The sequence below is a fragment of the Neolamprologus multifasciatus genome, chromosome 20 (assembly GCF_963576455.1).
Source record: "Neolamprologus multifasciatus chromosome 20, fNeoMul1.2, whole genome shotgun sequence".
Lineage (NCBI taxonomy): Eukaryota > Metazoa > Chordata > Actinopteri > Cichliformes > Cichlidae > Neolamprologus > Neolamprologus multifasciatus.
This window is the reverse complement of record NC_140458.1, coordinates 30,612,854-30,639,133: the sequence shown is the minus strand read 5'-3', so window position 1 is coordinate 30,639,133 and position 26,280 is coordinate 30,612,854. Positions and strand designations below refer to the sequence as shown.

General features: G+C 40.7%; 2 protein-coding genes across 6 annotated transcripts in view; one reads left to right on the top strand and one right to left on the bottom strand.

Annotated features, from left to right (window-relative positions):
* Positions 1-16,009, top strand: part of cntn3a.1 (contactin 3a, tandem duplicate 1) — a 76,283-nt gene extending 60,274 nt beyond the window's left edge. Inside the window, exons 13-23 of the mRNA XM_085146491.1 lie at positions 862-1,037; positions 5,444-5,561; positions 7,713-7,871; positions 8,070-8,219; positions 9,011-9,081; positions 9,587-9,821; positions 11,164-11,279; positions 11,540-11,726; positions 12,569-12,681; positions 13,655-13,823; positions 14,630-16,009. Coding sequence (XP_085002617.1) covers positions 862-1,037; positions 5,444-5,561; positions 7,713-7,871; positions 8,070-8,219; positions 9,011-9,081; positions 9,587-9,821; positions 11,164-11,279; positions 11,540-11,726; positions 12,569-12,681; positions 13,655-13,823; positions 14,630-14,721 — 1,586 coding nt within the window. The 3' untranslated portion in view covers positions 14,722-16,009. The remainder of the gene's footprint in view (positions 1-861; positions 1,038-5,443; positions 5,562-7,712; positions 7,872-8,069; positions 8,220-9,010; positions 9,082-9,586; positions 9,822-11,163; positions 11,280-11,539; positions 11,727-12,568; positions 12,682-13,654; positions 13,824-14,629) is intronic.
* Positions 16,010-17,736: 1,727 nt separating this feature from the next.
* The window catches only part of LOC146495253 (band 4.1-like protein 1), a 43,526-nt gene continuing 34,982 nt past the window's right edge, over positions 17,737-26,280 (bottom strand). For 4 of the 5 annotated variants that reach the window (XM_085146482.1, XM_085146484.1, XM_085146485.1 and 1 more), the window contains 9 exons: positions 24,955-26,013; positions 23,725-23,775; positions 22,910-23,317; positions 21,747-21,968; positions 21,599-21,658; positions 21,328-21,417; positions 21,132-21,212; positions 20,441-20,557; positions 17,737-20,332 (listed from right to left, as the gene is read on the bottom strand). In XM_085146482.1, coding sequence (XP_085002608.1) covers positions 20,327-20,332; positions 20,441-20,557; positions 21,132-21,212; positions 21,328-21,417; positions 21,599-21,658; positions 21,747-21,968; positions 22,910-23,317; positions 23,725-23,775; positions 24,955-26,013 — 2,094 coding nt within the window. In that variant the 3' untranslated portion in view covers positions 17,737-20,326. The remainder of the gene's footprint in view (positions 20,333-20,440; positions 20,558-21,131; positions 21,213-21,327; positions 21,418-21,598; positions 21,659-21,746; positions 21,969-22,909; positions 23,318-23,724; positions 23,776-24,954; positions 26,014-26,280) is intronic. The other variant, XM_085146486.1, reaches the window with a different exon arrangement.

The window sequence follows — 26,280 nt, the reverse complement described above, 5'->3', positions numbered from 1 at the left end:
TTAGGCTTCAGCACCTCATAATGTTGATATTCAGACAGATCTCTGTATTTCCTATGCTGATTCGAGCCGAGACGTTGAATTCATTTCTAAACTTATCAACCTTCCTCATGAGCGTTTGAGCATATACTGATTTTCGATACGTTTACACGCTGGTGATTACCATGCGCAGAGCATACCGATGGAAACAAGGCGGCCGGTTTATGATTTTCCTTCCATTTGTAACAGGAAATAATTGTGACACGTTGGAAATCGGAAGCAGAAAGTTTTGCTTCACCTATTTTGCATCGAGAGCCAAGCTTTCCCAAGAATCACCTGGAATATACTTTCATGACCATTCGGTTCTCCTAAGGGGGTGAAGATAAACAAACAGCCTTGTTTTGACAGAGAGAATATAGACCTTTACTCCTCCTGACATGCTGCACTGGCTTGCCTGTCCATTAGATGTATATGACATGAATGCATAATTCACATTCAGCCTGGTTTATGGTCTTCTCTACACCGCACTGAACCACACTCTGAACTGCACCACAATCCCTGCCGCTGAACGAGACGGCAAGCTGAGACGACCAAAGATTATGTTGATGCGCATCACACCGGGGATGAAATAGGATGGCTTTTTGTCTCACATAAACAGAGCTAAAAATGCAGACTCAGAGCTGACCTGCCATAATGGTGTTTGAGTTTTCCTTTGCACTTGTTTATTTTACTTCTTCTCTGTTGGTTATTGATATTTAAGACCATGGTCCTGTTTTTGACGCAGGGATCTAAATTATTTGAAGTATCAATACATCAAATAGGAAGGAGGTATAGGGAAACCAGCATGTATACATGGAATGGTAAACTGGTTCTCTGTGTTTACAGAGGCAACTGTGATTACCAGTCCAGCAGGTCATCTGGATGTGACTGTGGGTGAGAGCATTGTCCTGCCCTGTCAGGTATCGCACGACCCAACTCTTGACCTCAAGTTCACCTGGTTTTTCAACGAGCAGCTCATTCACTTTGGAAGCCTCGGAGCTTATTTTGAAAAAGTTGGTGGGGTAAGTACAACTCCGGATCTGAAGGGAGGTCCAGACTGTGGCTGGAGGGTAGAAAATGATGGAAGCACGAGCTATCAGCTAGAGGCTGAACACGAACATCCCCTTTAGATCACAATCATAATGTGAGCTTCAGAAGCCACGCACACATACACACACAATCATCTGATTTGAGTTGTTTAAATGATGTTTGACGTTCATTACAGAAACACTACAAAACAGATGAAGCACAGATTTCCTGCCTAGATGTTTTAAACTCTTCTGAGATGTAAAACAAGTACTTCTATGTCATCCCCTTCTTTTTATGTTTTCTTTTGACAGCAGTGACTTTGTAAAGCTAAAATCAAAAGCATACCATCAGAGGGGGAGTTTAAAGAAAGGCCACTTGGGAAGCATTTCACTCTTTATATAAGAACAACATTCTCTACATACTAATTTTTTTTATTACAGATGAAAAGCTACAGATAATTGAACCTGGAAATATTTGGACATTGACACGGTTTGGGTCATTTTAGGTCTGTGGTGAAATAAAAAAGATTTAACTGAAGTGAGAACAGACTTTTAGCTTTTATTCAGAAATATCATTGAAATGTTTAGGTTCAAAATGAATTCAGCTGTGCTTGTTTTCTGTTGCATCTTATTGTAAGCATGCGTCACTCTGCTTCCACTGGGTTTCACATAGAATCATGTGTGTTTTGGAGTCTTCTCCATACTTTGTTCATCTGTTCATAAGATTACCTTAGACTTGAGAGAGCATCTTTGTCATGTTATGGGTTTACAGCAAGCCTTTTCTTCTTTTTTTTTTTAATTATTATCTCTTTTATTGGGACAGCTGTTGAACATAACAGTAGTTTGCCTTTTTACACTTTCTTTGCTGTCACATTTTAACTTATAATTGAAAAATAAAGAAGACAGAAAAAGAAGAGAAAAGAAAAGAAGAAAAAAAACAAAAACAACAACAACAAAAAACTAGGGTTAGGAGGCAGCAGGGCAGGTAGGTTTACGTAGTACTCAGGGTTGTAACATCATATACAAAATCACACCTCATAAGCTTAACATAGTCTGTCCATTTAGACCATATTCCGTAGAAGGTATCCCTCTGAAGTTTAAGAGAAAATGACACTTTTTCCATCGTATAGATCTCTTGTACAGAATGTATCCAGTCTTCTATCGTTGGTGGTTCAGGCTTAAGCCATCTTCTCGTAAGAGGCTTTTTACTTGCGGCCAGAAGGATATACAGGAGTCTTCTGTCGTTGGAATTCAGTTTATCCACTGGTACATTGCACAAAAATATGGTCTCAAAAGTTGAAGGCAAGCCTTCAACAGCAAGCCTTTTCAATTCTAGTACTACCTTTTACCTGGTGAGTCGTTAACATTTCCAGCTTCTGAGTTGTACAAATGTGTTTGCTTCCTTAAAAAAAAGTTAGACATATTGAAGAATCTTTCCTCCAAATTCAATATGACTAATCTGAAATTTAAGACAAAAATCTTTACGTTTAGCCATATTCAGCTAGCTAACTTTAATTGTGGTGGTGTCCAAGTCTACGTATATCCACCTGACTGTGTATAGAGTAAAGTGACACACAGGGAAGTAGTTTGTGAGCCATTAAAAGTGACGCATTTTTTAGCAACTGTATTCCAGCTTCAGCTTTCACATTTATGATGAATCATGCAGCCTCTATTGTTTTTTTGTGTGTTTTTCATTATTATAACAGAACAGGAGGACGCTATTTTGCTTGTTCTGCTTGTTAATAACACCTCCTACATTGACAAAAGCAGCAACCAAGAAACTCATAATGCATTGCTCAGCCATGTGTTACGTGTGATCATCATCTTTTAATAAGGAAAAGCAATTATAAGGCCCAGGCTTCTTGTTTTACTATTTCGTTTTTTGCTTTTCTTTGTTTGTTTGTTTGTTTGTTTGTTTGTTTGTTTGTTTGTTTGTTTGTTTTTGGCATGATCATAAACGACAAGAAACTTTGCGGTTCAATATAGCAAACAAATCAGACTCTTGCATACACCGAACATGTTGACATGTTGTGAATAGTCACGTTATTAACTTACCTGCGACTTTGTGGATATGCTTTATGTATTTTATTTATTTTTGCAAAGCTGTCTGCCTTTTAATATTCATTGAGTCCTCGAAGAGAGTGAAGCCTCTACATAGAATAAAAGCGAGTCGTGACCTCCGTAAAATAAAAAGCTTTACAACTGTAGTTCTGTTGTAAGTGCAGTTCCTCTAAATGTTTGAATTTCAGTATTTGATTTCTACTTTCTGGTGCCCTCGCTGACATTTTTTTCAGCAAAGCTCAGAGTGAACTGAAAAATGTCAACTGCAAGTCGCTGAATGAGTTAATTGTAAAGTTTCATGTCACACTGGGAGTTTTGTTAACTTGCCAACATTTTACAGCTCAAAGAAAAGCCGTGCTACTTGCGTCTTATAAAGGTAATCGCTTTAAATGAATGGATGTTACTGATAAATTGTGTCACTCATGGAAAAAAGAAAAAGAAATGTTAGCTAAAATGAAAAAAAAAACATCAGACACAGACCCTGTTGTGGGGTTCAACACTGTTTTTATTAATATCTGTAGATTTCAACCTGCAGAACCTCTGAAACAGCTTTTATAAAATCAGTTCATGATTTCCAGATTCCCTTGTAAACCTCTCTGACTTTTAAGGTGCATATTATTCTCTCTATTTGCACAAAATTAGGGCCAGACTGAATTTTTCTGATTTTGAATCAAACACAAAGTAATTGAAGTGCAGATATTCAGTTTTAATTCAAGGGGTTTATTAAAAGGTAAACATTTAATATGCAGTTTAGCGTTTCTGAGGATCAAAAGTAACTGGACCATTGATTGTTCCTTTGATTGATGACAAGCAGATAAAAGGTCTGCTGGCTCAAAATATTGTATTTGCACTTGGTCCTTCCAATATGAGGTCCAATTAGAAGCCAGTGCAAGTGAAGGAGGACTCAAAGGGCTGAAACAAACAAACAAAAGTAAAAAAATAAATAACCTAAATAAAATTGAAAGGAGTAAAAACTTTAAATATGGCACATTCATGAAAATAATAAATGCACTGGGAAGAAAACATCTAAAAGTCTCTGCAAATAGATAATGACCCATATTTCCCAATGACTAAGCTGGTCACCTCTACACAATAGATCACGCAGAAAACAAAACTGAAGGCAGAGAGAACCACGAGCATTGGCTGTGGTAACAGTATTTTATGTATGTCACGCTGGGCAAGCAGTATAAAAGGATGTTACTTGACATGACATTGGATTTGTCTTGTTCATATCTATTCTTATTTTAAAAAATAATAAATAAACATTTAGAGAGGGAGCAGAACTCACCTGTGACTGTGAAACAGCTTGCGAGTCAATTGTCCAGTCTCTGAAGGTGGGGGACAATTTATGAAAATGGCAGTAATTCAAAAACAAACAGTCAATACAATAGTTTCATTAAACATCTTAGATTAAACTACACAGGCATCAAGGACACTTTGAAGGTTTGATTTAAGAACCACTGTAGGGGTATATAGAGTTATTGTCCAAATACTTATGGACCTAAATGGAAATGAGTGCTCCTAGCTGCAGCTTTCACAGCCATTTCAGGCACAAAATAAGACCTCCTCCTGGTGTAGCTCTGAATATCTGAGCCTGTGCTTCCATTTCTGTTACTGGAACAAATACTTTTTAAAAAAATTATTATTAAATCAAATAGAAGTGAAAACCTGCTGAGACATGATTAGTAATCAAACCTTGGACTACAAGCAAAACCAGAAATCTTGCTTTGTATTTATCTTTTGTATCCACGACTACACTTTTTATGAGTTTTTCTAGCAGTCTCGCTTGACATAGCAAGCAAGGTTATCTCACAATAACATTTTGCATACTGAGAGATCTGTGGCCTAATATATTCTTGCCTATGTTATTTTAATAATGGTGGCGAGTATCAAAGAGTGGATGACTTGGAGCAACTGAATTTTTATCTCTTTAAAATGTCCCTGATTATACATCAAAGTAGTTACCAAGTATCATCCTGTTTCACAGTTCCCTACACAGATAAGACATCAACTTAACATTAGCTCCAACTTTAAAGTTCAAAGCTAATAATGCATTTGGCATTGAATGGTTGTCTGCAGAGTAAATGGAATCAGAGAGAATAAAAGGGACGAAGCTGAAAGAAGCTTTTTAATATCTCACAAAGACCTGTGCTCATAAATGATGATGAAAAGGAGCACTCAGTCATTTGGTGTGTCCCTGGACTCATGTTATACATTTTTCCTTCATAATGCAAGGAACTGGATGTCAAAATAAATCACGACAAACTCTTTTTCTTGATTTTGCATTCTGTGTTATTCCCTTTTTTGTTTTGTTTCTCCCCTGACATCTGGACCAGCAGCGATCGGATGGTGACATTATGATCCGGAATATTCAACTGAGGCATGCTGGGAAGTATACCTGTGCTGTTCAGACCAAGGTGGACAGTATTTCTATTGCCACTGATGTGGTTGTGAGAGGTAAGGGAAAAAAGCAGAAGATCAAACCCAGATATGTTTATTTAATAACTTTTTCTTTTCAGAATTTCCAAACCTGAACCAGGGCATGCAATGCCCTTACCATTGTTATTGTCTAACATTTAAACAATGTGCGTATGGACTTATGGATTTTTGGACAATATGCAACTTAGGGCTGTTCGATATAACGATATCGGATGACGATATAAAAACGTCTATCGTTTCATTTTACGCTATCGTTTCTTTCGTGGTGTCGCAAAATAAACTGTTTACGGCAATATTTTTTCATCGTTTTGATGGTCACTGTAGTGGCTATATTAATTTTTTAAAGTTCTCTCTTTCTCTTATATTTTAGATAACCACACTACAGACGGACAAGTGCCTGTTTTTATGCGCTGTGGTTAGCAACAACGACAATAAAAGCATCGCTTGTCCGCTAAACGTTTCACAATAAAGCTCAAGATCCTGTTGAGACTTTTCAAAATAAACCGAATCACGTGAAAGAGCAGATTATTTACGGATGAGAATTAAAAAAGCCGCCAGGTGCTAAAAAATAAACCTTAGACTCAAACGTTAGAACAGGCTTTTCCCCGCAGCACACCGTGTAATAAATACTCACAAAGAAAACGGCGGCCTTTACAACTTATGTCTAAAATGTATAGTTTCATGCATCGGTTAAAACAGCTGGAAACACTTCCCGCAAGACGAGCTGCCCGAGATTCACATAATTTACCGAAAATGTTACATTTTTGTGATGTATATCGTTATCGGGTCGATAGAATTCTCATGTCGGGTTATGAGATTTTGGTTATATCGCAGCCCTAATGCAACTAGTCCCTGTATGTACCGTACACATTACCCATTTAACTCCAAATATAGATACAACAAATGTGTTCAGGGTGGAGACCCTAAACAGATAAAGGTAGTAGTATTGTGTTAGATCCAAAGTACAAAGTATTTTCTTGTATTCTTGCATACTTCCCAGTAATGATTTTGTCTGAACTATTGAGAAAAGTGAACCTCTTCTGGTCGTGTCTGCAGCGACAGTCTGGGGCTGCTCAGGCCAAAGCTAAAGCGTCACATTTAGATAAATGGAGCTCGTTCATCAGTTCTCCCTCGTACCGCTGCTAAAACAGACCAGCTCTGATTACGGTCGCAGCTTTGGGATAACACAGCTGGCTCTGTGACTGTGGCAGCAGCCGTGGATGTGCTTTGGTTATTATTTTGGCTGTGACACATTATGTTTTTTTTTAATGGGGCCAACAGTGACACTTTAGTAGTTAATTGTAGCAGCTGGACATATTCATATAGTGCCACCATAGACTGAACCACAGCAGCAGCCGAGGTCTGAAGAAAACCCGCATGCATCCACGGCTTCACCTGTCAGAGCCAGGCGGAGCAGCTGCAGCTGTGCGCTTAACTGGGGCTATACTGTGGAAGATCGGCCTCTTAAAATGAGAAATGAGCACTACATGCGTCGCGTAAAGAGTCACATTATCTCCTTATTCCTTAGTATTTGCAGATGGTTTTCTTGTAGCTGGCAGTAAATTCTAAGTGGACTGGAAGAGCTCACCAAATGTTCCTGTGGAGCAGAAGGAAATATAAAATGTTCACTGACCTCCATTTTGGAAAAACTACAGAAAAAGAGAAGATAATAGCAAAAGTTCACTTGAGTAGCAAACAGCTACACTCACATTAAAGTGAACACATGTATTACAGCTGATTCATGAGTCTACTCATTAGAGATTGAAACAAGCTTTCCTTTTTATCGTCTGTGTTAATGTACCAAAAATTTAATAAAAGGTTGCAAATAATTACTTCTTGTGTGTATAATTAAAGCATTTTCCCCCTTTTTTCCCTCCCTCTTTCTATCCTATTTATTAAATTGTGCATGCTCTAATTTATCTCTGCAATCCCTGGCAGAGATTCTGGTGGCAGAGCAGCCACAAAAACATCTTGTTAAATGTAGAAAGTCTATATTTCCCAGAAAAAAAATCAATGTTCTGTTTTTATATTTTTGATACGCATTCATTATTGTAAGTGTTGATTTTGGAGCTCCACAAACACGGTCTACTCAGTCTCTCTTTTCACCTATAATCTTGATCTGCTATGTATCAATATATTTGAGTAACCTGTGACTTATTGTCTTTTCAGGTCCTCCAGGCCCCCCTGTGGACTGTCAGGTGACTAAGATGACAGAGACCACTGCCTCTCTGTCCTGGGGTCCTGGCACGGACAACCACAGCCCTATCCTAAGCTATACCATCCAGGCCAGAACGCCCTTCTCTCTCGGGTGGCAGGCTGTTACCACAGGTTTGCTTATTTAAATGTGTTTGTGTGGCCAGAAAGTTTAGTGAAAGGTTAAAAAATGAGCGATGGGGTAACTGGTAGCTGTCCTTTCCAAACTCCACACATAAAATGCAGATAACTAAAACTTTACCCGCTTGGCTAATTATCAGTGGCATATACTGCAGGGCTTTGATGAAAGGTTACTTCTGTGATGTTTTTCAGTTCCTGAGCTGCTAGGAGGGAAGCAGCTGTCAGCCACTGTCACTGACTTGAGCTCCTGGGTGGACTACGAGTTCAGAGTCTTGGCAATTAACAGCATCGGAACAGGAGAGCCCAGCAAACCCTCCAAAAAGGCCCGCACCAAAGACACGCGTATGTATCAGAAGCTCCTTGCATGATGCCAACATCGGGAAAAGTGGTTTCAGGATCATTCTCATCATGTACTGAATACTTAAAAAAACCTTATTGTCCTATTTTATTTCAGTAAACTTTCTGCTTCTGCAAGATAAGCATGACAGAACTAATAAAATTACTAATGCCTGGAAGCTTTAGTACAACAGTATTGAAAAGGAAAAAGAACTCCACTTTAGCACACTAAACAGCAGGCCTGGACTGACACATCAACACACTTTTTGCCAAAGTTTAAACAATAAAGTAGTTCAACAAAAGTTGAACTTTTTGGAAGGTTTGAGTTCCGTTACATCTGGATAAAACTATAACAGAATTGCATTAAAAGAACATCATACCAGCAGTCAAACAAGGTGGTGGTAGTGTGATGGTCTGGGGCTGCTTTGCTGCTTTACCTGGACAACTTGCCGTAATTGATGGAAACATGAATTCTGCTCTCTAATAGAAAATCCTGAAGGAGAATGTCCAGACATCAGTTCATACCTTGAAGTTAAAGCTCACTTAGGTTAGGTAGCAGGACAATGATCACAAACAAACTGACAAGTTCACCTCTGAATAGCTCAAAAAAAGAAGGCTTTGGAATGTTGTTAAACTTGTGAAGTACTCTTATAAGTCTGTATTTAAGAAATTTGCAACTTTTTTTGAACACGTTCAATACCAAAACCTGTTTCCATGCTGTGTTATTTCATGGTGAGAAACAGAATACTGGGTGCATGTGTTGGACATGACTATCTAACCCTGTTCGAATCTGTTAGTTCCCAGGTTAACTCCAGCGAGGGTGAGTGGTGGTGGTGGAGGACGTTCAGAGCTGGTCATCACTTGGGAGGTAAGCATGTATTTAAATGCATTTAGGAAACTGTTATTTGGAGTTTGTTGCTGTTGTCGTTGTTAACATCTGAATGTAAAGTAAAGGTCAAAGTAAGAGTGAGGTTGCAGAGGGCAGTCAGACATCGGCTAAAACAAAAGAATTAAAAACAACAATGTTTTCATTTTTGTTATTTCCCTAATTTACATGCGCTGGTTTTATCTCAGCTCATTGTAAGTCACTACTGCTGTTTTGCTCCCCTCCATTGCCCTTCGCTTGACTTTTTGCTCAAAACCTTTCTAGCTTGTGAACAGAATAGAAAAGAGAGTGAGGTGTGGCCTGTGGTGTGACATCCTGTGGTCTTGAATTTTGCTTATTGTGCCTTTAACCAGACAGGATGATCATTTCGTGCAAAGTCTTGCATGTACAGTAATGCCCTCGGCTTCTTTTAGGTTTTAATATCTTCGGGATCATTCATGCATTTCTCTCTTGAGTCATTGCTCTGAGTCATCTTGTACCTTCTTAGCCTGTTCCCGAGGAGATGCAGAGCGGCCCGGGCTTTGGATATGTGGTGGCTTTCCGCCCACTCGGGGCGCAGGGCTGGATGCAGGCTGCTGTCACGTCCCCAGATGCTTCAAGATATGTCTTCAAGAATGAGAGCATCCCTCCCTTCTCCCCTTATCAAGTCAAAGTCGGGGTTTACAACAACAAGGGAGAAAGCCCTTTCAGTCCCGTGACCACTATCTACTCAGCAGAGGAAGGTGTGTACTCCTAAAGCACAAACACTGTGTCAGTGATCAGAAGCACAAATAATGCATTTTCTGACAGACTTTAGTCTTTTTGTCACATTTTAATATAATATAATATAATTTGAATATAATTCCAAGGATGTTATTGCTTAAAATAAACACTGTACTTCATAACACTGGTTTCTGGTCCTAAACATAGACTGTATATAAAAGATGGAATGATCTTCCTAGTCTAAAACACTGTTGAAGAAAGTTTCCTGTTTGCATAAAGAAGTTAAAAGTAAAACAACCTCAGTTAACACTTTCCTAATAAATCTATGGCCTCATTCATTAGATTCAAGCCTTTATGAATACAGGTTCGTGCTAATGTAGTAAATCGTGGCTCCATTAGAGGAGAAATACAATAAAGCAAGGAATGATTTAGGGCATGACTACTTGACTGTCCGATATGTATCTGGAAGCTCTGCTCTTTATCTGTAATATCTGTTTAAAAAAAAAAAAACCTGATAGAGATGGCCGAACTCCAACGTTAAGCTAATAAGCTGATCAAATCACACTCCCACAGTCCCTGATCCTGAGTCCTGAGATGGCTGGTAATTTACCTTCATGCATCTTTAGCCTAATTGCACATTTTGTTGAGATTTGAGCGTCATTACTGGTCTTTAACATCATTTTAACTGATAGACCATTACCTCCAACAGCCATCCCTAGTCTTAGTTGGTGTGTAACCTTGGCACCTACACCCATGCACATACACAACCACCAGAATAAGGTCCTTTTATCTATAAAAGACAGCCAGAAATAACTGAAATGTAATTATATTTTCACACCCAAAGTTTGTCAGTCACGCAGTTAAAGAAGAAAAATCCTTTCCTCTGTGCTTTTCTTTTCTCTCTTCTCCTTCCCATCAACCCAACAACCGGCCGTGGCAGATGGCTGCCCCTCCCTGAGCCTGGTTGCGCTGGAGGTCTCATTCTGCTAAAACAGAGTTCTTCCTCCCAAGCGTCGCCGAGTGATTGCTCATAGGGGATAATCAGATCATTGGTTTTCTCTTTCTATTATTATAGGATATTTACCTTACAGTATAAATCGACTGCAGATGGCCGGAACCGGACCTACATAAATGAAATGGAGACGAACTGAACTGTATGACAATAAATAAAGGAGGAAATGCTAATGATGTTTACATGAGAGCATTTCCCATATTATTACATTAACGTTGGTATTATGGTCTGTTAAAACCACAGAGTAAATTTATCGCTTCTGTATATTCATTAAGCCACACAGTGTCTATAGGCTTAATAAATCCATGTCTTCCTCTCTTTCCCCGGTGCCCCTGGTGTCTGTGTTTCAGAGCCCAGCAGAGCTCCAGGGAGGCTCAGGGCTCGGAGCGTATCAGCGTCTGAGGTAGAGGTCACCTGGAAGCCACTGCCCTGGAGCAACAATCGCAGACGCATCCTAGGCTATGAGGTCAAACCCACACAAGCCCACACAATAGGTCTCGTACAAACATGTTGGACAGAACCAGCAACACGAATAGCTAGTGGCAATGTATCTGTTTTTGATTTTTGCAGAATAGCGTTGTGACCTTTTTGCATTAGTGTTTATATTATTCATTTATGAAGTAAACTGCAGTATATGAGGGCCCTCTGGCTTCCATGCCCACAGAGAATATTGAGTAACAGAATAGATGCAAGCGTAATCTGTGTATTCTATGTGTGTGTGTTTAGTTGCAGTACTGGAGTGAGAAGCAAAAGCAAGAGGCAGCTACGGTGATCAGGACAGCAGGGAATAAAACTTCAGTACTCATCAGGGATCTGGAAGGCAGCAGTACCTATTACGTGTGTCTGCGGGCTTACAACAGCGCTGGAGTGGGCCCGCAGAGCAACGTAGTCAATGTCACAACCAAGAAACCGCGTAAGGACTAAGATACTGAAGGCGAATGACAGTCTTCTTTTGTGTATTGTTTTTCTTGTTTTTGTTTTCTTCTTCCTTTTCTTTTGGCTGTAGCTGCATGGTCCATTCAGTGTATTGGATTTCACCAGTAACTGAAGAAGGAACCATTCACTGCAAAACAATGTGGCGCTTTCATTTGCGTCGGTGTTTTTTCACCGAATTGTGTTTTATGTTGTCGAGACTTGAAATGCGTTAAAGGCTTTTCTCTCACATAAAAAAAAACATTGTTCCAAACATCTAAATATTTTTGGTGGCTTTTACAGTTTTCTTCTCGCGCACATGGATACGCTGCTTCGTGTCCTGGCATCTCACTGATGCAAAGAGCGTGAAAGTAACAGACGTCAAAGCAGGTGTCGGCGTAGGTTTCTGCCACACCGTGTTATTTATGTTATTATGTTACGACATCTATACTTGAGTCCCTGTTTGCCGTTTGCAGCAGTGCATCTCATGTCATGTGAATGCAAACGTTTGAGAAAGAAGCAAGAAAATCTGAAGTTGTGGATAATGGTTTAAAGCGTTAATTGTCAGACATATGTCTTTAATTTTATGCTCACATGCGCTAATAATATGAATCGCCGTATTCTCGTTATAACATGATATAAATCTTTCATGGCTTTTTGTTACTTTCCCATTAACTTAAAAAAATAGGATTGTTCTCACTGCTCACTCCTAACAGTGGGATGATAAACTGATAATGAGAAATCTCCTTCATGCTGAGTTGGTTCGTGACTGTTTATCGACTTGACAGCATCTTTTTTTCTTCTCCCTCTTCCCCTTCCCCTGCTCCCTGTGTCCTCACTCAGCGCCCAGTCAAGCCCCAGTTAAAATTATGTGGAACACTTCCAACTCCAAGGTCATCCTGAAATGGGACCAAGTGCACGCCCTGGAGAATGAGTCAGAAGTCACAGGATATAAGGTAAAGTTTTACACTTCCACGGTAGACTGCCTCAACAAGAATCAATTCAAAGCTGACAAGTAAAGGGTTTTATAGATAGTAACATAGCAGAGAATGATCGACTGTTACTTGGTCCATTTGCTCCATAAGAGCACTCTGTTATTTATGAACACACTGGTTGTGCTGATGAACTTCTCAGAGCGTTATTAATAAATGGGAGCCTCATTTTATTCCCTGCATTGGTGTAATATTCTGCAGCATTTCAGTTTAACCTCGGAAGTCCTACACAAATTGCCTCCTCGCCTTAAACCAGCAGTCCTGTGATAACCCGAACACCCACAGCACCCATTATTTTTAGCCACATAGTTTAAACTGTACAACTGTTCTGAGCGAGTCATCTCAGGAAAAGCATGTACGAAGTAAAATCTGATTGGCGTTCATCTTCCCGTATTGTGACATTTAACTTGCCACTGCAGCATCAAGTGCACAATAGATATTATAATAACTGCTTCGGGGTTTTTATCTTCATCTGTCTTTCCAAGTGTCACTTGGCTTGTAAAAGTAAATAAAAAGGAGCACGAATTTGCAGCCTCCTACGCTAAACAAGCAAAAAGTGTGAAGACTTGGTCTTAGTCGCATTATTCCCGTTACAAGTCAAGTGAAAGTGGAGAGCTTAGCGTGTGTTAAAATGGGCAGATGCATCCAAACCGCAGCTGAAAAGTCAGGACTGAAGATTTCCGGCGGCTCTGCCTTATCTCTACTGAGCCCTCTCCTCCAGTGACCCGGCACAGTCATGTGCAGATATCTAAAGCAAGAGTCTCGTTCTTGTTAACTTTCAGATACTGCTCACTCCAGCTCGCCGAGCTGCAGCTCACACTTAGATTTTCCTGTCAGCGCGCTAGGAAGGAGAAATAAAACACTCATATGTCGCGTTGTGAGTGCCTTCATGCCACGCCACACTCTGTTATCGTCGTTCGCACTCTGTTTCCTTCAGGTGATGTACAGCCAGGACAAACACAGTCGTCCCAACGTGGTGGAGACCAACAACACCTCTTTGGAGTTGTCGCTGCCGGTCAACCAAGGCTATGTGATCCAAATTAAACCTTTCAGTGAGGGAGGTGAAGGGATCAGCAGCCGCCAGATTACCATCCCCAAGATAGCAGGTAGGACAGTCCTGAAACATTTCGTTCTCTCTTTTTGTGAGAATGAATATATTCAAGCTGGGGTTGAGGCATACAGAAAAAGGCCCTTGCATATACCTGTGCATGCTCAGGAAAGAATTATATCCACTTTAGCTTTTCGGCACCCTTTTCTGAGTGGAAGTAATTTAGGTCTTCTAGTTTCGCTGCAGAGAAACACTGTGACAGCACTTCTTTTGATCAAGCCGTGCGAGTCTAACAATGCACATACTGCAAGCCTGGCACTTGTACAAACACACCCTGCAGCTGCATTAAATAGATAAATTGTTATCCGAGAAACTCTTTTAGGAAGCTTTTTTTTTCCCAAATTAATTGTTGTAATATTAGTCTTCAAATAAGTCATTTCCTCTTTCACATTACCTCTAAAATAGTCTCTTATCCGCAGACCGGGAGACATACTATCAAAAACATAATGGTCTCCAGCATTTTCCAAGTATGGCCAGGAGGTTGTTTGACAGTGGATGTGCCATTTGGATCAAACTATGTGTGTTGCTGTTGCCTGCCTCAGTAGTCCAGCTCTTTGAAACTCGGGTCGCCCCCGTAACGGAACATGTTATACTAGTGCCATCTATTGATAAGTGCGCGCACTCGCATCTCGCATCAGTTCTTTGCACTTCAATGTGGAGCCGTTCTGCTCTGTGATAATTTATCACGTAAAAGTCTGCACTCAGTGACCTTCTAAAGTTTTTTCATGCATTTCTAGACCACGCCAGACTATTTAAATGCAAGATCAAGCGCCTGTTGGATTTTGATTTGATTGTGTTTTTCAGACACCATAGCCGCGGGAGCAGCCTCGGAGTTCTCGGCCTTCCCCACGGTCAATCTTGCAGCCCTAATCATCACAGCCAGAACGCTGCTATGACAAATGTCTGCAGGAACCAGGCTCTGCAGCTGCTTATTAAGAGGAGAAAAAGCAGGTCAAAGACAACAACAGGCTGACAGCCACATTCCCACCTGCTCCCTTTCCTGCACTACTGTGTCTTTCCTCTTCTTTCTACAAATATCGCTTTGTGGGGAAGATTCTTTTCCTCCACCTTTCTAAAGTGGTTACTGAAAGGAACTGGCTCTTTCATAAGTTGCTTTTATGGAACTGAAAGGACACCGTGGCTCGACTGCAGTCTCTTTGAAGACGTTTTTTTTTTTTTTTCACTCGCCTTCTTTCTAACCAGTGGATGTTCTCGTATGGTTTTCATCTTGGAGGCCACAATAGAATGTGTGTATATGTTTTGCTTAAGAGGCTGTGCAGGTTTTATTAAACAGATGTGTATGTTCCGCTGGACTCTTCTCGGTTGATGGGATTTAAACATGACAGAGAGTGAAGGAGTTCTAAAGCAAGTGAGTATCATTAAGCTTAATTTGAGACAGGAAGTGGTTGAAGCCATTTCCCTGCTGTCTTTGAAAAACCTCCTGCGTTCTAATGAGGAAAAAACAACTGTTAGTCATCCCCTGCGAAAAAGCAGGGAGCTAAGTCTCATTGCTTTATGACAACCAGAATCTGAGACCTTTGTAACTTTTACCTGTATTTTATTCATGCTTTTATGTCACATCAAAACCTCAGCTGCCATGAAACTGAGTGGAACCAAAGGTACAGAGCCTAGAAGGTTCAGTTATACCTGTTGTATTGTGAGCAAATGCTGCGTGTCCATCCCAGTATTACTTCCACTGTAAACAGCAGATCTTTGTTGACTAATTGATGTCTCATCTTCTTCCTTCATCTATGAAAAGTGTGCAACAAAGGCACGCCGAATAATGTCAGCTGCGTTGTCGCACATGTCGCGTATGTATGAAATCCTCAGGTCCCAAATTGAGCCTTAAGTCCTATGGTTATATCCCACGTTGTTGTTATTCAAAAGAGGTTTTATTTATACTCCTTTCGTTTATCCGCGTTGTATTTTGGCTCAGTCATGCTCTAATTTAGATCATGTTTTTTAGGCGTTTTTAGGACATAACAGGCCTTTGTCTTCTGTCCTTCATAATGAGCATTGTAATACAATAAGTGGCAGATATTTACTGACGTTTCCAGCTTATTACAAAGTAGCGGGAGTACTTTACTGTCAGCCGCTGTTAGGCATGAAATCAGTCAGTGTGTGTACCTTGCTTAGGGTGTCTGAAACGGAACAACCTGCTTTTAATAAACATAATGTCATTTTCCTTGTTTCTTTTATTGATGTCGGAGAGTTTGCTGCGTTTTTTCCATCAGGCTACCCATATGGGTATAATTTTCACATTTCTAACAGAGCCTTATAAAATTAAAACAAAACAAAAAAACAGCCTAACCCACTTATTGCTTCTCTATGGAATTTTCAACTCTATCACCGCTCTGGAAAAGTGTGAAAGTTCAGGTTTTCATTTGATCTATTTTCCAAGCAGAAAATCTGATATTTAATTTGTTCTTTAATTTGTTATGAGGTCAAACAAAAAAAGTTGTCCAGATGAACAGGTTCTACTTTCTGCATCACACCAAAATCTATCAGTTCCTGTTATTCATCAGCCTGTGGGATCACCTACAGTCACATGACTGATTGAATTTCATACATCTATTCATGCATGCAGTTAAATGAAATGTAATTGTTTCTTTTGTGAATACAGATTTTTATAAACTGGTTGAAACTGTGCAGCATTAAGCTTAACCAAACACATCCTGTAATGGTGTATCTGAACTGCACGAGCTTCATGGACTCTTTTTCTTCAGGGTTTCTTGCTCACATCAGGTCAGTGCTTTGGTGCTGTTTAAACACAGGGAGGAGAGCACTGATGCTGGATTTCCTAAAATTGCTCCTTACAATATGCTGCATTGGTAATTGCCAAAAGGAGTTCTGTTTAAAGGTATATTGGGATGAACATAAAGTTGACTGACTATATTACTGCACATACAGCTTAATCCATTCAGCAGTAAATTATATAAACAAAACACCCTAGGCGCGCTCTTCAATAAAACACCATTGTTCTTGTGCAATGCAAGCCTTTATCAGAGTGTTAGGTTTATTTTATAGTGTTGTTCCACTAATAAAAATCCTCAACTTGTAGTTAGGTCGGAAACCTCCACTTGTTATGTTCCACCAAGTGGAATCTGAAACTTAGATGAGATGCTGGCAACCACATCTGTCAACACTGAATAAAAGAGTAGCTAAAAAATAACAAAAACAAAAAAAAGGAACTCATTTTCTATGTTCTATTTGTATTCTTTTCACATTTGTATGTTCACATGAACAATTTTACTGACAATTTCCATCCTGTTATGACCACAGTGTACCCATCTAATCATGGCGGCTTCCAGCATGTGCCATGTGACAAACATCAAGTTCATCTCAGCCTGGTTTCTTACACATGAAAATGAGTTCACTGTACTCGAACGGCCTCCAGTCACCGATTCCCAAATAAATAGAGCACCTTCGGGATGTGAAATAGGAGATTCACATTATGAATGTGCAGCTGAGAGATCTATACCATGTAATCATGTCAACATGGATGTGAAGGTCTGAAGGCAAAAGGGGCTCCAACCTGGTATAAGCAAGGTATATGTATGTGTGTTGGGTGAGTAAAAAACAAAGAGAATATATATTTATGTTAATGTGTGTGTGTGTGTGTGTGTGCGCGCGCAAGCATGTTCCTGAAACAGTTTTATGGATAGCTTTCCCAGATTTCCAAATACAGGTGTTTTTTGCTGAAACTAAAATTTGAATTGTGTCTCCTCATTGTTTTCTCCTGGCTGTTATTTGATTTATGGTACCTTGACTAAAACTTAGAAACAACTTAAATGCAAAAAAGGTAAATATGCAATATTCACTGCCTGAAAAAGAAACGCATGACTGAACCGTGTCTTTCTAATCATTTACAGCACTAGTACAGTATTAGAGACACAGATCAAACAGAGGGATTGTCATTTATCTTGTTCTCCTTGTTTTTTTCTCTCGTCTTTATTCATTTTCAAATGAATGCAAGTACAATGTACAGCAAGGATACAGCACTAAGCAGTGGAAAGCAGCAGAGCAGAAGAGATGAAGCTGCAGAGGAGGAGGAGGAAGAAGAAGGAGAGCTCTGTACAGAAGGACAAGGTTAGGTTTAAGGGTCTGCCAGAGGTCATCCAATCAGACTTCGGCACCAGGTGTCTCAGCCACAGTCGAGGGTCTGCGATTATTCACAGTCTGGTTATTACAGTCTGGTCATTGTCACATGTCCGTGAGTGGGCCTTTTCTGGACAGAGAGAGGTAAGTCAGACCATGCTGGTCGATCCAGTGAAGGATGGTGAGAAGGACTTCAACTGGGTATGCTTGATGTTGCAGCCAAGCTGGCTTCTTTTAGGTAACCGGTGCCCCCTAGTGTACATCAAGCCCATTTCCATTAACTACTATACATCTTCACGATCCACTAAACAGCACCAAATATACAGTACAAGGTATGCGTGGTTGCATTATTCTTTTTTCCACCTTTCAGTTTGACACCCACATCCATGACTAAGCATCACTTTGGAACCAAAATAAGGAACACAAAAGGAGTTACACTAGACACGTGAACATAGACGGTATAGTTTAGTGTTTGAAAGCCTGTTAATTTCCTCATAAACCTTGAGCGGCAGCTTTTGACATTTCTTTTATCAATTGTTTGAATTTTCTGCTGCATGTATTGGTCTATGTATAAAATATGAGTTCTGAAAAAGATACAGAAGTTATATAGTGTTTTTAACGCTAAAGACAGTATACTTAAAGGGAAACCATGTCATACCAAAAAATGTGTGCATTTGACCTTCTGACACTTTGTAATTAAAAGTTGCTCATATAAAGTTATTTCATACAAAACCAGGGTTTGTACAGTTCGACTGCTACCTCAGTTGGCACGTTACATCTCTACAGCATCCTTCTGACATCCATGTACCAAATCACACACAACTAAAAGTCCAAAGATGCGTCTCCTACTGTGTATCTTATTTCTAACATGGTACTTTACACGAAAGAGCGTCGGCAGAGCTCGGATGCATAATGCCATTTCAGCTTGGTTGCAGAACGTAAGCTCACATTATGTGGGCCACATTATGTTCATTCACTGGCAAATAAGTAGAAAACGGCTAGGTTAGGACCAGCTGAACGTCACCGGCGGTTTGAGAAGAGATGAGAATGTAAGAGGGCTGCAACAGAATAATCCAGTGTGCTGTCATAACTGAGTGTACTGTGTACTTGACATTTCCCACTTTTTTTCCACCCTCGCCAACACGCATCGTTTCTCTTCAAGACTTTAGATTATTAACAATTCAGTCTCTGCGGCTTTGTGATTTCTCAGGGTGTTCCCGTCGTGGACAGAATCATCGCTCCTTATGATGAGTTAATATCCACTGAAGTCATTTACAGTCCATTCATCCAAAAGAAATCATCATCATGCAAAAGTTATCTCAGACACTACTTTTACTGATGCAGGAGCCCGTTCTGTGACGTGAACAAGGAATGTAAGCCTACTCTATGTACTTACTTACTACACACACAACGGCCAATGAGGATTTAAATCCAGGTGAGTTCTGAGCGCGTTTCTAAAGGCCGGGAGAGGAGAGAGACTGGGCTCATTCTGAAACATCAGCATGCTCAGAAACTACATTGCCACTGTTTGAATAAATACAACAGGTACACTGTGTATCAACAGCTCCTAATGTCAAGACATAAACGCAGATATGCATACTTACCACCCACACGTCGAGGTGAGATATGTTTAAAGGAAGTCAAATATTACTAGATAGCTAACACTGGTCCTCGCTAAATGCTCGAATAAACGCCTCCAGAGGACCGCAGTCGTCTCTAATCAGTGCATCTTCATCATTCAGTGCGACGGGATGATATTTGTTTATTTGACTAGCTATGAAAACTAAACAGTTTTCACTAAACCCTGCGAGTGACTGGATGCTTAAACAGTACTGGAGCTACATGTACTAGATTCTATTACTCAGTGACACGATGTGAACACTTTTTTTTTTCTTCAGCACACACAGCAGGAATCACATGATGAGAGTATAAGCCACTCATATCTAAATAAACCCCTTTCCCAATGAATTCCCTGTGTTCTCTGTTTTTGTTTAGAAATACCAAAGCGAGTGATTTGAACATATAGACCCTGAGATTTTTTTGCAGGGAATTTACTTGAATTATGTCTGAAATTTTTCCAGATGTTTGGAATTCTTGTGGCATGTTATCAACCATGTAAAATTCATAAATGTTGCTTTTTTTTCTTTTTCTCTTACTTGTGCAGCCTGACTGCAAAAAAAAAAGTCACTCTGTTGAACATGATGACGATTTCGATAATGAAACGTTCAAATACAAATTAAATCGTTTGAAGAGTCCCGTTTCAGGTTTGTGTGTGAACTCGTATAAGAGGCTCCGGCGGAGCGCCTCAGGCAGTAGTCCTTAATCGACTGGGATGGTGGGCGGCAATTTCAAGTCGGGCACTGACGCTTCTTGTCCAAAGGGGGGCACTCTCGTCTCAGGAAATCAGGACTGCAGCAAAGAAAGGAGACGTGGATGTTAAATCCCTTAACCTCAAAAGAGTTTAGAGGATGTAAAAATCTCATCCATTGTTGCATGGCGTCAAGATGCCAGCTGTACCTCTGATGCACCGTGTCGGTCCTCAGTGGATGATTCTGTTTCCCTGACAACAACTGCCTTAGTCACCTGCATGTCTGGATGCTGCTGCTTGGCCTCCTGTATGGCAATAGCCAGAGCCTGAAAGGAAAGAGTGAAGTGTGTGTCTTGAATGAAAGGAATTGCTTAAACCTCTCCACCCAAGTACCTTATGGAACTTTTCTGTATCTTACAAAAACAGAACACAGGTTCAGATACTGATTTGTGCTCGCAAAGGGAGCTGGAATTACAATCCATTTAAAAAATTAGTCTTTAGATACCCAAATGCTCATTTTATATTTTATCTAGCCAGTAAACGTATTTGCCCACTTAAAGAATCTAACATTTTAGCTTTTGGCTTTGTGAGTTCTTATATAAAAATCAGCTAAAAAGTTGATTTTATGCTGTAATAAAATCACAAAACACACTTAAAAATTGTCTAGCAACTCAGAAGGGCCCGTCTTTAACCAAAAAGCTTTTATAGCTGATGAACAATGAGGGATGCAAACTCTATGAAACGTAGCCAGGAAGTTAGCTACTCCTCTGCTTCAGTCATGAACAAATTGATTAGTCTCTTGCACTGTTCTCAGGCGAGCCAATCACACCGCTTTAATATAAAGACTGAACCGCACTGGGGTGCCAAGGTAACAAAGCTCATTTGTCAATTTCTGCTCACCTGTTCCTGGTCTACATCATCGTCTCCTGTGATTATGATCCTCTTCTCGATCCTGGTCTCTGAGTATCCTCCTTTCACCGTCTGCAGCATACAGACAACAGCTTTTCTTTTAACAGCCTTAACATTTAAAGGAGATGAGCGGCACTAAATTATAAATTAAATGTGCACTTTGTGAGTTTTACTTGCGCTTCTCTACCTTTGTAACATGAGTGGTAGCTGAGGTAACATTTTCAGAGACGAGGATGGGAGAGCCTGATGTCTCTCTGCCAAGACTGCCTTTGTGCACCTGAGGAGGCATGAGGCAAATATTACAAAGACACATGAACCATATTTTATGACATTCAGTCAGATGTGTGTTCCTGAATTCGTGGCTTTGGGCTTTGTAAGTAGGTTTGAACCCTGGAGAACAAGAAGGAGTGTGCTGCAGATTGAGTTAAAATTGGAGAGGTCCCCCTGTCTGTACTCACAGGGGAAACGCTCTGTCTTGTAGAGTAAGAAACTTCACTTAGTCCAGTGATGCCGTGATCCTGAAACAGACAGATTGACTGGATTATGTCCAGATATTTTACAGGTCTACCTTTCTGTACATTTTTAGCAGTGAAATATGAAGTTAACCTGATCCGTGAACTCCACGATGGTCGTGGTGACCTCTGACCCATTGGGTTGAGTCTCCGTCCTGATGTCCGTCTTTCTGACTGCTGGCGTGGGCCTGATATCGCTGCCCTCCCTGCTCAGTGGTGCGGCGGCAGAGACACGACTGCCTTCTCTGTGTGACTGATCTCGGTCCACCGATGAAGACACGGGGACTGATCTCTTTGGTTTTTTGGGAACTACAGGCTTAAGAGAAGGAATGTTTATATTATTAAGAGTGTGTATAGTTCGTAGTGTTGTTCTGAGACTCTGTGCAGAAACTGAGGTTTTTAAAAGGCTTGTTGGCGAAAACAAACATAATTTAATCAGAACAGAAAGCAAAAGACAACCCGAGAGTCTGACGTTTGGAAGCTTAAGAGATATCTTACTTTAATAAAAAGTTAAACATAAAAAACGAGGAAAAGAACAAAGTGGGTTTTCTTTCGTTTACTTTCTTTAAAACTTCAAACTAAAAGCACATCCCTTTCCTGCATATTTCACGGCAGTCACTTCATCTGCTCATTTGTGGATTTTAGTGCATTAGAGGCATCAGAAGCTTGAATACGTTTAGCCGCCCAGCTTTTTTACAGCTCAAATCATGAACCCGAAGTCAAGTTTAACAACATACGCTGCAAAAAAGTGTGAGAACCACTTTGGGAATCATCGCACCATAATTTTCTGTTTTGCTACATTCCCTCTGGCCACCCACTGCACAGGCAAACCAGAGCCTGTGAATAAACTTGCATGAATTCACCCACAGCTACCTTGCCATCACACTTTGTTGGGAAACTTGGGAAAGACACAGAGCGTGGATGTGGTTGGTGTTATGGGGAAAGTGCCGGGGAGGAGAGGAATTCAGCTCTTTTCTTCCTGTTGTTTCCATTGCATTCACGCTTGGCTTTATTTATTTCTCAAGTGCCCGGTTACAAACATGCAGAGAGATAAAACTGTAGCGTAATGATTTCATGCTACTTGCTTTCAGATCAAATTAACACCCATTCTTTCCTGCACTGGCGTGTGAATTTAAAAAGGAGCCGAGATGCATATTTTTAGGTGCCTAAAAATAGCGCAGTGTGAAAACAAAACAAACCAAAGACGTAGACACTTCTCAGTGGTTCTACACAGCTGATCTGAAAACTTTGATCTACCTGGACATCGGACCGTTTGACTTCTGGTCGGATTTCTTCAGCCTGGATTTGTTTGGCTGGAGGACTGCTGCTGGTTCTTCTGGACAGAGGAGCCGATACTAAGGGAGGAGGTGGCTCAGAGGGTTGCTGCTGTTGCTGCTGGAGCATGTCGATGCCAAAGCGCAGACCCCCATCAGGTGACAGATCCCTCTCTCCCAGCTCTGACATACCCCTGGAGAACTCTTCCATGCCTGTGTACAGGTCCGTGAGGACGGTGAAATCTACTTCAGCTTCCAGGCTGGATGTAGAGCTGACTGTGATGCTGGAACATTTACGTTCAATGCCCAGGTGGGTTTCCTTCAAGTACAGGATCTCGTGGTCCTGATCATCCTCTGATACGGAGCCCAGGCGCCTCTCCCATGGTTCCCTCTATAGAGGAGACAGATGATAATTCGATGTGGTTTATTTTCCTGCACTTTTAGACAATGTGCACCATGTAAAGTACAGATACATTAGCTTCTCTACTCTGATCTCTGATCACAATTAAACATGGAAACATGCTTATTGAACATTTAACAGCGGCACAAAATATTAGATATCAGATTTAGGCATGATGTCGAGCTGGCACTTTAAAATATTCAGTTTCCCCGTTTGATTAAATATGAATTTACAGGCTGTGCTTTTGTGCGTTTATTTCCACGCTTTGGATACAACAACAAACACGCCTCAAAGAGCAGCTTGAATAAAATCTGTCAAATATCTAATTGTAGTTTATTTACTCTTTTCCCAAGGTGTGACTACATAATAAATATGAGAGGAGCCGAGGGATGACTCACTGAAGCTTCACTGAGAGGCTCCTCATGGATAGCAGGGGTGGGAGGTGTCTCCTATAGAAAAGGCAAACAAACAAAAAGCAAACAACGATATGAAAGCATGCGTGAATTCACCGAAATGCAGCCACAAGTTATACCGTCTCCCTATAGCTAATGTGTGTAAGCATATCCAAAAATAAAAGTTAGAAAAAGTTTTCTTTGAAACTGCTTTGATGTCGAGTTCTGCTTTTTGCACAGCACGGCTGATGAAATAATTGATATCTGGAGAGCCCGAGTTTGCAGTGTTCTTGCTTCACCGCTATTAAGCATGTCGCTTTAGCACTGTTGAGTTCTTATCTGTAAGCAAGTCTAAGTCATTGATAAACTTTGGGGCTTTTCCTAAACCTGCACGATAAACACACAATGTGAGAAATCCCCCAAACTCCAAAGCCTTTAAGCTGCAGTCAAAAGCATGCAAACTGGGTATATTTCACAGGCTGACATTATTAAAAATGACTGCAAGTGCAATGGTAATGCCATGCACTGAAAGGTTTGATTTTTCAAAAATCCCCTTCAGGGAAAAGGTATTCATATTTTTAAATGCGGCATATGAAAGCCTGAACCCTGAAGAGGTTTGGCAGCTCTGCAGCCAGTGATTACATCTAATCGTCTTTTTCATTTTTCTGCTATTGCTGCAGAGGTGCCAAGGCAGAACATTTGGTTCAAATGGCCTCCTCAGCCATTTACACAAAGGATTCAAATTATGTGGAAAAAGAGGTTTCAAAGAAAAAAATGGTGGAAAAAGGTCTTGTGCTCCTTGCAACAGCAGTCACCTTCGCTCTGAGTGTTGGAAGGAGAGACCAGGTATTAACGTGACAAGTTAAGGTGGGATAGAAGGGACGCCTGAAGCTTAAGCAATGGGAAGTTTGCTTAAAGGCCCGCAGCGTTCTGAAATGGCCAAGCAGATGTCAAGATTTGCGGAGGGGAAGAAGGGAAAGCAAAATGCCCCCTAGGCCATGGACGTGAACTGAGTCGGTCAATGAGGAGATGCGAAGGAACGTGAACTTTTGCTTTCTCATACACAGCCACATGAATTCTGAAGTTTATGCGTGTGTGTGATTTTTTTTTTTTTTTGGAAGGTTTGTTTTTAGATGGCAAAAACAATTTGCACCACATCGCCTGAAGCTCATGCAATGCTTTACTTTCCGATGACTGACAAACAGGTTGGGGGGGGAAGGGGGGCAGATGGTTTACCGCTTGCTTCCTCTTGGCTGTTTCTTGGTTGGGCGTCCTGTGGTGGATGTGGCTGTTGTCCGTGTTGCTCAGTCTGTCTCGGGACCACTGTGTTTTCAGGGGGAGGGTGCGTGGGGGAGCTGCTGGAAATTTGGCGCTAAACTCTGAGGTGATTTGAGAATTTTCTTCAAATGCAACGCCTCCTCTCGTCCACTGGCCTGCAGAGTCCCTGAGCTCCTGTTGTCCGAAAAACTCGTTCCTAATCTGCTGATGTGTTTGACTTTGCTGCTGATACAACGCTGTAGATTCACCCTGGTGTTTGGTGTCCATTGTGTTTTCCTTGACAACATCTGTGGCAGACTGTGGTACAGCATTATCATCCAGTCTCCTTCCTGATTCACAGGAAGATTTTGTCATCTGTACATCCCCGGCAGCACCAAAGACGCCTCTGTCAGGCTGGCTGTGCGTTTGAGGGTTTAAATCTTTGTTCTCTTTATTTATAGACTTCTTTGATCTCTGCGGCTTGAGAGGAACTATTTTTGTTACTTCTGTGTGTGAGTTCCCAGTTTTGTTGCAATCCTTTTCTCCCACAGGGCTTGGGTCTTTTATTTTCCAAGCCTCACTGTGTCTTGAAGCACTGCCCTTTGGGACAGAATCCCAAGCCACTGGAGTTTCAAAGTTCTTGGGCCTCTCTCGATGCTCAAAGTGGCCATGTCTTAAATCCTTCTTCAGTTCTCTTGCCTGTTTCTCAGGTGGAGACTCATATCCATTTTCCTGAATGGCTCTCCGAATTTGAACAGATTCATGATGCCCATTAGCTGCTACTGTACCAACCATGGGGTTTATATCTCTTAGTCCTGCTGCAATAAACTCAGTTTCCCGCTTTGGAGATGTTCCATGTCGACTTCTTCCAGAGTCTGGGCGTGTCTGGCAATTGTTCATATTCGCTTCAGTCCAAGATGTCACTGCAAATGTGTCTCTACCCTCTGAAGAGGTCTTACTCTTTTCCACGTAAGAGTAAGAGTCCAGTGTTCCTTCATAAGCATCCTGCTTGTCAATCAATTTGGCGTCAGTGGTCGCCTATGTTAACATAGAGTAGACAGTTTCATTAGCCTAACTAGATAAACGGCTCTTCCATTCATTACTGTTACCCCACATTGTTATTGTAAAGAAGAATTGTAAAAAAACACACACACACACATAAAAAAACCCAAAGAAAAACAACTGGGGGGTATCACTGTGTAAATTTTAAAGCATTTTTAGGTATTTTTTTCTGTGAACTGGTTAAATGGAATCCAAATTTTGGCATACTCTGTGAAGATATATATATGTTGGCCTAGGACCAAT